General features: G+C 32.6%; 1 protein-coding gene across 4 annotated transcripts; it reads right to left on the bottom strand.

The window, feature by feature from the left end:
• Positions 1 to 529: 529 nt before the first annotated feature.
• On the bottom strand, positions 530 to 9,888 carry LOC123685880 (probable chitinase 10). Of its 4 annotated transcripts, none has more exons than XM_045625747.1 (8): positions 9,734 to 9,888; positions 8,118 to 8,303; positions 7,450 to 7,638; positions 5,065 to 5,250; positions 4,395 to 4,583; positions 3,589 to 3,777; positions 1,678 to 1,923; positions 530 to 738 (listed from the first exon to the last, which is right to left on the bottom strand). In XM_045625747.1, exons 1-8 carry the CDS (start codon positions 9,801 to 9,803, stop codon positions 560 to 562), a joined length of 1,434 nt encoding a protein of 477 aa, XP_045481703.1. In that variant the 5' UTR covers positions 9,804 to 9,888; the 3' UTR covers positions 530 to 559. The 4 variants fall into 4 exon arrangements, with proteins under 4 accessions (XP_045481703.1, XP_045481702.1, XP_045481711.1 ...); XM_045625746.1 differs by having other exon boundaries at positions 1,675 to 1,923; XM_045625755.1 differs by lacking the exon at positions 5,065 to 5,250 and having other exon boundaries at positions 1,675 to 1,923.
• Positions 9,889 to 11,586: the final 1,698 nt, after the last annotated feature.

An 11,586-nucleotide genomic window follows, 5' to 3' on the forward strand; every position in this document is an offset into this window, starting at 1 on the left:
TTTTTTTGATGTTGGACGGCCTTAGAAGATAAGTAATCCTTCTACGTACTCAAATGATCCCCAAATACGGGTATTATATTGCTCCTTCACAATCACAACTCGCAATATATTTGAAAGAAATAAGGAAAATATTCTAATCCCAAAAACTTTTTGGATTTCCACAATTGAAATGCCTACTTTCCGAATTTCAAAGTACGAAAGTGAGTATCTCTCGAAAAAAAATTCCAGTATCGGCACATATGGAGGAAAAAAAAACATAAACATTTCACGAGATCAATTCAACCCATAGGACGACTAAAAATATGTGTAGGCAACCAACATTTACACACTAAGTATTTTGTGCTGCAATTGAACGCTACATATTTCAAACGGGATCCAATAAATTTTAATTAAAAACACATATTTCATGTTTCATTATCGAATATCTGATCATTTTTTTGACATATAATAGTACCTTCTGCAGTATATTAATGAAAATTCACAAATATTTTTCCACAATTTTTAATTGTAAGATTCAAACAACATGAAACTTAGTAAACTGATTTATTCATATTCATCATTAGCATTCTACTTTCCACGCGTAATCACATAACTTAGTTTGCCGATTGAAAAATAAACCATCAGGACAAGGCATAGAAACTAATCCTAAGCTTGAACATTCCAGAAATCTTCCACAGTTTGAAGGATCAGGAAACAATTCATCATAGTTATTTGAAGTACAAGAGGGTTGTTGGTTTTCTGAAAAATATGAAGGTTCAATAATTCGTTAGATTTTAGACAGACAATATTTTCAAATGAAGGGTTACATATAACAACAGACTATCTATTCCATGGAGGAAAACTGTTAAAATATTGTGCGGTGAAAAATTTAGAGTTCAGAAGATTCCATGCATGTTGTACTCAATTATTATATGTAATAAAAAGAAATCAATTATTTTTCCATCAGATGGCTTTAGTAATCTGTATCTCGAGTTGTATAAGTCCGATCAGGTTCCACTAGAAGGCGTTTGAAAGATGATATTTACTATAAAAACTTTCGTGACAGTTTTGTGATTATTCGATTCAGTTTAGTTTGAGCGCAAGTCAAAGATGAACACTAGCAAAGACGAAATAAGCTATATTTTATAGTTTTTCTTCGATGAAGGCGAAAATGCAAGCCAAGCTGTTGGAAATTTAAATAGTGTTTATGGTCATGATACTATGTAACAGCCAATCACCCGCAATTTTGGTTTCGTCGATTTCGTTCCGGTAATTTCGATGTCAAAGATGCACCAGACACTGGAAGGCCAGATTTCCATCTGGATATCGCTGCTGAATCACAACAAAATCGACACTTTTTTGAAGCGGTTGGGACTGGTGATGAAAAGTGGATCACTTGCGGCAACGTCAAGCGAAAACGGTTGTGGTAGAAACGCGGTGAGCCGGTGAAAACGGTAGCCAAGCTAGGATTGACGGCTAGGAAAGTTTTGTTGTGAGAGAGAGAGAGAGAGAGAGAGAGAGAGAGAGAGAGAGAGAGAGAGAGAGAGAGAGAGAGAGAGGGTGCACCTTCAAAATTGGCTGAGAATATCTCGTCATGCCTATTCACGATTCAGGATTCTAGTCCAAGACGAAACAAATCATCAAGTATCAGAAAAATTTTTTTATTTCTTCTAAATTTGAATATTTCTTACTTACTTATTATTTTTTGAATATTCTTCGAATATTCTAGTTTTGCTTGTTCCTCACGTGAAATTTTCACACGTGATTCATTTGTACACTGAACATTTTCGGGGTAGTCACACTGTAGAGTTTTTGGATTGAACTCTAATCCAGGATAACAGAATAAACCAACCCAACCATTGAGAGTGCATTCATAGAACCTGCTGCAGTTCTTGGGATCTGGGATCAACTGGTCTACTTCTAAACATGGCTCCAGTTCAATATCTGCGGATACAAAAATACAAAAATTATTTAAGAAACAGCTTATCTTTAGCATATACAAACTTCTCATTCGAATTTACAAGCAGTGGCGAAAACGGTTTTCGTTATATTATATTTAATGATAATGCTGTTTGGAGTGCAGAGCTTTTCTTGGAAACTATGAAAAACATTGAATTTCGCACAAAAATGAATCAGGACTCTAAAAATATAATTTCAAAAAGTCTAGAAAATTTAATCGTATAGCATCATGAAATTAAAATATGCTGGCAATAAAAATAATTTTACTAGGTTCCACTATTCAATAACTTGAAAATTACTGATTTTCCTCATTGTAAAGAATTCGTTTGTTCTTACTTTATACTGGCCACTGGGTGTTCCTTAATTGGAGTTACGATGGAAAATGAGAGGTTCCTTAGGTAATTTTAAGAATAAAAAGCCCCAATAAGCATGAGCCCGCAAACGCTTAGTTTTCGAGATGCAGGGTGTTAGTTGTAGTCGTACTTTTTGATAATGCTCATATCAGTTAATGGAATCTTTATTAATTTTCGTTACATAGTGGGTAAATAAGTACCAAAATTCATACTTAATTTATTCATCACAGCTTACTTACTAGATCTTTATAATAATTTGGATTTTGCTGAGGGTTTCTGAAGAATTGTTCGATATTATCTTTTCTCGAAATCGGTAGCAGTAACGTCAAAACTACAAGAAATCTGAAAGGGTAGTTCTGGACTTAAGTACCTTTTCACATTTCTCAAAACTACCAATGGTCCATCAAAAAAAAATTCTGGAGGAAAGAAGCGGACACCCTTCCAGAAAAAATTACCCAGTAGATTTGCATTCAAAAAATTAGCATATAACATGTTGAAAACTTTGAATTGGAATATCTTTGCCAATTCAATTAAAATATCAGTGAAGGGAATGTTCTATGAGAAAAAACTTGAACTTTAACACCTGTATCTCAAATACAAAGCGATTCGAGAAATCTGCCATTTTCATTTTTACCTCTAATTTAGGAACACCGTGTAGATATAGTCAATTCAAAATTGATGTCATCACAAATAAATTGCAATTTGGATGAAACACAATAAATTGTACAACACAGCCCAGACAATTTTTCGATGCGAATTACTCAGTTCAATTCTTTGATAACTACAGTACTGAAGTTTTGTGACGATAATGTTACAAAAAACCCAAAACAACGGGTAACTGTATACTAATGACGAATGCAAAAATTACAGATGGCAAATAAGGGGCGACGCCGATAAAGCGGATTGATAAGGGAAAATAATAAACCTCGGACATAGACGTGCTCGTAGGGCACTAAAAGTACTCATCTTGGAAGCTATAATAAACTCATTAACAGTAAAAGGGTCCGATTTTTTAATGCCATGTCCATTTCAAAGAAAAGTAGAATGGTTATTGGTCCATCTAATGAAAAATTTCGTTCTTCGTCTTTACGAGAATTCTGAACTTTTATATTTTCAAAATCTTGGGGGGGGGTAAGTACCCCAAGTAAAAAATTATCTTCAATTAATGTTAATAAGTCTATCTATTCGAAGTTAAGAATTTCTGATTTTGTGAAGATTGGGCCAGCATTCGGATCTCGCAGCGTGACATTTATGTTGATGCCTTTTTCAACTGGAAGCACGTCCCAGATTAACTTACCATGTTTAGTATTTTCAGTAGCGCACTTCACATTTGCTGGGTAATCACACTGGAGAGTGTCAGGATTAAATTCAAGACCAGGATTGCAAGCTTCTCCCACCCAACCAGCAAGGGTACATTCGTAGAATCTACTGCAGTTTTTAACATCGGGTTTCAATTGGTCCACTTTCTGACATGGCTCTAGATTCACTGAAATAGAATAGTATAGTTGGATTTGCGATTGACTAATTGTATTCTAAGACTGTGGTTGAATGAGCAAATTCACAAAGTCTAATGCGAAATATCTGAACTCATTATTAGAACAAATTTCACCGAACACCGTGCTGAAGAAGAATAGTTTAAACTCGAAATGCAGAATACAATTTTTCAAAATCCAATATTCCGACAACCTCAGAACTGGGATATTATAGATGTCCAATGTAATTATCAAAATTATGACATCATTGTGGCAAAATCTTCACTCTTTGATTTATCTTTTTGATATATTTGATATATATTTGCAAGCCAAAAAAGCCTCAAGAATTGCCGGATATCTGAAAGACATAATCTGGAAGAACGACTATATGACCACTGAGAGTAAAGTCAGAATATATAAGACAACAAGGCTGAAAGACAGTTAAAAAGAAGACTGTCTTATAAGCAAGTGAAAAAAGAAGAAAATATTTTCGATATATCTGATTTTTGCACAATGATGTCACAATTTTGATAATTATATTTATAACGAACAGTGCAGTATTCGAACCTCAAAGCGTGATATTTATTATAATGTCTTTTTTCAACTGGAATCATTTCCCAGACCAACTTACCATATTTAGTATTTTCAGTAGCGCACTTCACATTTGCTGGGTAATCACACTGGAGAGTGTCAGGATTAAATTCAAGACCGGGATTGCAAGCTTCTCCCACCCAACCAGCAAGGGTACATTCGTAGAATCTACTGCAGTTTTTAACATCGGGTTTCAATTGGTCCACTTTCTGACATGGTTCTAGATTTGCTGAAATAAAACGAATAATACAGTTGGAATGCGATTCACTAATTGGATTCTAGACTTTGAGTATAATGTTGAATATAGATTCAAAAAATCTACACTAAAGAATATTTGAACTCATTAGAACTAATTACACCCAACCTATCTTTCAATCTCAGTTGTATTGCTATGAGATTTCAAAGAACAGGGGGAAGGGACAAAAGGGACCATGATGCCCTTCTTGTAGGCCACTGGTAGCAACTAAAAATTTTTTTTTCGAAATAAAGCACCTATTGAACACGAACATTCTTATGTTATATATAACAATTAGATACTTTTATTTTTTTATACTCAATGCTTTGTATCTCTGCAACGAACGATATTTAAGAAAATGAATATTGGGAAAGTCTTATTTATTTTTCAAGGCGAATCTTCTGTTTCTATCAGTGACCATAGTTTCGGAACACCCTGCAGTTAGAACCGCAGACTGAAACTTATCTGAACTCACTTAATTTTGTATTGAGATCAATTTCACATTGGACATTTTCGGCCAAATCACACTCTTGAGTTGCTGGATTGAATTGCAGTCCAGGATAACAGAATAATCCAACCCAACCACTGTAGGTACATTCATAAAATCTGCTGCAGTTTTTAGGATCCGGGATCAATTGGCCTACTACTCCACAGTCTACATCTATAAGAGAAGAATTATTTATGTATCTGTATGGTCTGTGAAATAATGGTTCTTGTTCAATGAATCAACCGCAAATATAAAATTGAAAATCACCGATAACATTGTTGTAACATGTTTTAAACAATACAATAAGACATAATACCTATAGGGTCGACATTTTTGAAGTTATCAAATTCTGTTTTATTTTTAGATTTCAACAAATCTTATATTGAGCTCTACAATTATTGACATGAACAAAAAGTTCGAAAAGTAGGTACGTAAATCAAAAGATGTTACTTCTTGTGTAGAATTTATATTGGTTTATTACTATCATGAGGAGATAATATTTTTTGGAAGAAATGTAATGGTCTTATCTGATAGAAAAAACAATATATGAAATTGTGTTAGTAATTCGCTTATTGAAAGTTGTATTTCAAACTGGTTCAAATCTATGATTCTGAAAGCAATCAATGATAGGTTTTCAACATTTGAAAATTGTTATTTATCATTACATTTTAATGACATTTCCTGGTTTCCACCGATATTTCATATTTTTGGCAACAGCGCATTTATATGAGAACAATTTTTCTTCATATTATTATTGACATGATTGTATAAGGCTGTTCATCCATCCTTTCATTTTGCGAAAAAAAAAATTATTTTAATGCTGAATCAGAGAAAATTTTCATTTTCACAGTAATTCGCCTACGTAACTTTGTGTAATGTGCCCAGATAACTCACAAATATTTTTCCTTCCATAAATGATAATAGTTTTAATCTATTTCATTATGTACTATTGTTGATATCATAAATAGCTAACGAAAATAAACTAATAAAATAAAAATGGTGTTGCCGAAAACACGAAAAATCGGAAGAAACCAGGAAATTTCATTGAAATGTAATATTATATATTATCATTAAGAAAATGGTTTTCGTAGTTTCTTTTTGTCAGATAAACTTCCATAATTATTGATTGCGATAGTATTTAATAATTATTATTTTAGGGTGGTACTGCTAAATTAATATCAAGTTAGCAGAGCCACCCCCTAGAAAATCTATAAGAAGTGCCACAAATTTTGTCCATTCATCATTTATTGAAACAGATACAAACTTTTCATTCGAATTTACAAACAGTGGCGAAAACGTTTTTCGTTATATTATATTTAATGATAACGCTGTTTGGAGTGGAAACTATGAAAAACATTGAATTTCGCACAAAAATGAATCAGGACTCTAAAAATATAATTTTAAAAGTCTAGAATATTTGATCGTATAGCATCATGAAATTAAAATATGCTGGCAATAAAAATAATTTTACTAGGTTCCAATATTCAATAACTTGAAAATTACTGCTTTTCCTTATTGTAAAGAATTCGTTTGTTCTTACTTTATACTGGCCACTGGGTGTTCCTAAATTGGAGTTACGATGGAAAATGAGAGGTTCCTTAGGTAATTTTAAGAATACAAAGCCCCAATAAACATGAGCCCGCAAACGCTTAGTTTTCGAGATGCAGGGTGTTAGTTGTAGTCGTACTTTTTGATAATGCTCATATCAGTTCACGGAATCTTTTTTAATCTTCGCTACATAGTAGGTAAATAAGTACCAAAATTCATACTTAATTTATTCATCATAGCTTACTTACTATATCTTTATAATAATTTGGATTTTGCTGAAGATTACTGAAGAATTGTTCGATATTATCTTTTCTCGAAATCGGTAGCAGTAACGTCAAAACTACAAGAAATCTAAAAGTGTAGTTCTGGACTTAAGTACCTTCTTACATTTTTCTAAACTACCAATTTCAAAAATTCTGGAGGAAAGACTAGGAGCGAGATCATAAGAGAAGAACTCCAGATAAAGGATATGGTGCAGTTTGGCACAATGAGGAGACGAAGCGACCACGTAGAAAGAATGAGATTGGCAAAAAAGGCTAAAGATCAAAAACTCAATTCAGAAAGACTTCCTGGCAGACCACCTGAAAGATAGTATGAAAGCTGGTCATAGGCTCCACAACTAAGACTAAACCCATAAACTAGGCTGGAAGACAGTTAAAAACAAGACTGTCTTATAAGTAAATGAAAGAAGAAGGAAAAATATTCGATATATCTGATTTTTGCACAATGATGTCACAATTTTGATAATTATATTTATAACGAACGGTGCAGTATTCGAATCTCAAAGCGTGATATTTATTGGAATCACTTCCCAGACCAACTTACCATATTTAGTATTTTCAGTAGCGCACTTCACATTTGCTGGGTAATCACACTGGAGAGTGTCAGGATTAAATTCAAGACCGGGATTGCAAGCTTCTCCCACCCAACCAGCCAGGGTACATTCGTAGAATCTACTGCAGTTTTTAACATCGGGTTTCAATTGGTCTACTTTCTGACATGGCTCTAGATTTGCTGAAATAAAATATGAAATAATACAGTTGGATTTGCGATTCACCAATTGGATTCTTAGACGTTGAGTATTATGTTGAATATGGATTCAAAAAATCTACACTAAAGAATATTTGAACTCATTAGAACTAATTACACCCAACCTATCTTTCAGTCTCAGTTGTATTGTTATGAGATTTTAAAGAACATGGGGAAGGGACAAAAAAGGCCATGATGCCCTTCTTGTAGGCCACTGGTAGCAACTAAATTTTTTTTTCGAAATAAAGCACCTATTGAACACGAACATTCTTATGTTATGAAGGACAATTACTTTCAATTTTTTATACTCAATGCTTTGTATCTCTGCAACGAACGACATTTAAGAAAATAAATATTAGGAAAGTTTTATTTTTTTTCAAGGCGAATCTTCTGTTTCTATTACTGACCATAGTTTCGGAACACCCTGTATTTAGAACCGCAGACTGAGACTTATCTGAACTCACTCAATTTTGTATTGAGATCAATTTCACATTGGACATTTTCGGCCAAGTCACACTCTTGAGTTGCTGGATTGAATTGCAGTCCAGGATAACAGAATAATCCAACCCAACCACTGAAGGTGCATTCATAAAATCTACTGCAGTTTTTAGGATCCGGGATCAACTGGCCTACTACTCCACAGTCCACATCTATAAGAGAAGAATTATTTATGTATCTGTAGGGTCTGTGAAATAATGTTTCTTGTTCAATGAATTAACCGCAAATATAAAAGCAAATATGAAATTGAAAATCACTGATCTTCAATAAACTTTCCAATGAATGCAATCCAATATTGTCAATATAACATTGTTGTAACATGTTTTAAACAATAGGTACAATAAGATAATATAGGGTCGACATTTTTCTTTCGGCATTATGTCTCTATTTTTTCAGTTTTTATTATTTTATTTTCAGTTTAATATTTTTGGAAGAAATGTAATGATCTAATCTGTTAGGGAAAACAAAAAAGTGAAAAGGGTAAGAATAGCTTTAGCTAAACTTTCTCCTAGAAGACCGTTATTATTATTATTATCTAACAGGTATATGAAATTTTGTTAGTTATTCGCTTATTGAAAGTTGTATTTCAAACTGGTTCAAAACTATATAGCGCATTTATCTATATAATAACACGTTTTCTTTTGTTTTCATATTATTTTTGACATAATTATATAAGGCTGTTCATCCATCCTTCCATTCTGCAGAAAAAAAAATTAATTTTAATTCTAAATCAGAGAAAATTTTCATTTTTACAGTAATTCACCTACGTAACTTTGTAATGCGCCCAGATAACTCGCAACTCTTTTTCCTTCCAGAAATGATAATGGGTTTAATCGATTAGGTTCGATTGTTGATATCATAAATAGCTAATAAAAACAAACGTGGTGTTGCCGAAAACACGAAAAATCAGAAGAACCCAGGAAATTTCATTGAAATGTAATATTATATATTATCATTAAGAAAATGGTTTTCGTAGTTTCTTTTTGTCAGATAAACTTCCATAATTATTGATTGCGATAGTATTTAATAATTTATTATTTTAGGGTGGTACTGCTAAATTAATATCAAGTTAGCAGAGCCACCCGCTAGAAAATCAATAAGAAGTGCCAAAAATTTTGTCCATTCACCATTTATTGAAACGGGTTCCATTAATCTTTGAGAAAGTGGCTCTTCTACCTTTATAGGGGTTGTTCTTATTTTTTGGATCGTTTCAGGATACCTACATAATAATAGTTTCACGGTCTTCTTAGAGGTTATATTAAAAAAATGAAAATATTGAAGTCAGGAACAATAATCGCATTGACACATTTTATAAATCTTACCAATATACTGAATATTATCTTCTGGAATCAAAAATACAGAGCTTGTAAAAAATCAGTTTTGTTTGGCGACTCACATACTACATTGTTGATAAATAGTAACTATTAACCAATAATTAATAAGTGAATTGCATAGTATTCAAAAATAGCTAACTTTTGGCCTCGAAAGTCATGTAAAGAGAAACATTGTAGTAGTATTGGAAAAATTATGAGGAGGAAAGTTTTGCATCTCGAAAAGAATCCAAAAAAAAAAGTAAGCTCACCCTGAACCTTAACATCCAATGAAGCAACCGAAGTTGCTAAAATCACCACAATTGCAATATGCCCAATCATTTTCTCACCAAACTGATTTTCTTGCCAATATCAACAATGTTTTATATTGAAAAAATATCAGGAGTATCAAATTTTATATCAGATAATTCGCCGAAATTAGAATGGTCTTTTATCTTGGCAATCAATTAACTCGGATTAAATTTTATCTCTAAGGCAGTAAACGGATGCAAGGGCTTGAAAAAATAAGGATTTAATTACAGATAAAGTAGGGAATTCTGAATAGTCCTTGATTCGTCATTTCAATTGAATTCGTATTCATCATTTTTGGTCCTTAATAAAAATTAATGAGATAAATGAGAAATTTTCAAAAGGACATGCACTCACTGCATTAAGTGTTTAAAATACTTGAATGAAAGCAATCCATTAATTAATGACATATTTTACATAATTCATTTTAATGATTGATATTCATTCGGAGAGAATAGTACCTTATTTCTCATTTTCTATTCATATATGGACATTTATAGCAATTTTTGTCATTCAGAAGGGTGTACTCTGCTTTTCTCACTAGGTTCTTTAGTGCAAAAATAGCTTAATCGATTCTTTCAATTTTATGAAGAAACTTTCGTTTTTTTTTCAAATTTGAAAGGTTTTTCAATCGTATCTCAATTATTTCAACATTTTTACATTCTGATGGAAAAATAAAAAACAAGCCATGTAGAGTTTTTCAAAAATTACACGTTTTCGTGTATTCAAATTTGAAAATTCAGAATATCAATAAATGGAAATATTATCAAATAAAAAATCGATAAATTACAATTGGATCATGATAGTGTGCTAGAAAAACTAGTAATTCCATGATAATGAGAACATTTTGGAATTCATCATTGGAATAATTGAGATACGATTGAAAAACCTTTCAGTTTTCGGAGTAATATAAAACAAAAACTATGAATTTTTTGTGAAAAAAATCAGTGAATTTATTTTAAACTGTCATACGAAGGTTTCTTTCAAAAATTGAAAGAATCGCTCAAGTGGTTTCCGCAAAGAATCAAAATGAATCTGCACTGAAGAACCTAGTGAGAAAGGAAGTGTACACCCTTAAAAAAACATTACATTCTAATTGTCAAATAACTAAAAAAGTTTTTTAGTATATGATAGTAAAATATAATAGTTAGTCATGTACCAAGGACATTAAGTAGATGTATATGTCAAAAAGGTAAACCCAGCCAAGGGGCCTCTGGTCTGAATGTTCGTAAATTGCCAGAGGGCATCACATCTCTTCACTCTGGTGGTGTAACAGATATTATCTTCCAACCACCATGATGTTTCAGCTTATTCATACTAGCTGTGTGAAGCTGGCACCACCAAATGCAAATTTTAGGATCGTTGTTCCATCGTAGGTTCACGTTTGTACACCCTTTTTCTTTTTCATTTGTCCAGGCACCGTTCGAGAGATATAAGAAAATTCATCTTTTCTGCTCATTTTCTGAGCTGCACCTCCAAATTGCAAAAAAGTGTTAAAAATGCCATAGATCGTTTGTCGTTTATATCTCTGGAACAATTCCTGGTCAAATGAAAAAAAAAGGGCGGACAACGTGGACCTAGGATGGAAAAACGATCCTGAAATTTTTATCCCAAAATTCGCATTCAAGAGTGCCAGCTTCACACAGCTAGTTTCTGCCATGTTGCTGATGTTCGACGCAAACAAAGTCCTGTATATTTTTCAGGTTATATAAGATTTTGTTAAATATATTTTTTCAGCTGGTTGTATGAGGAAATAACCTCGTATATAGATTTTTCTGGTCAATTACGGCCTGTATTTTCTTAACAGATTTAAATC

Source organism: Harmonia axyridis, chromosome 1, assembly GCF_914767665.1.
Source record: "Harmonia axyridis chromosome 1, icHarAxyr1.1, whole genome shotgun sequence".
Lineage (NCBI taxonomy): Eukaryota > Metazoa > Arthropoda > Insecta > Coleoptera > Coccinellidae > Harmonia > Harmonia axyridis.

Coding starts and splice junctions, on each gene's coding strand:
- LOC123685880 (XM_045625746.1), bottom strand. CDS start 9,803: ATGATTGGGCATATTGCAATTGTGGTGATTTTAGCAACTTCGGTTGCT. Junction 8,304..9,733: donor ATTGGATGTTAAGGTTCAGG/GTGAGCTTACTT, acceptor CTTCTCTTATAG/ATGTGGACTGTGGAGTAGTA. Junction 1,924..3,588: donor TACTGAAAATACTAAACATG/GTAAGTTAATCT, acceptor TTGTATCCGCAG/ATATTGAACTGGAGCCATGT.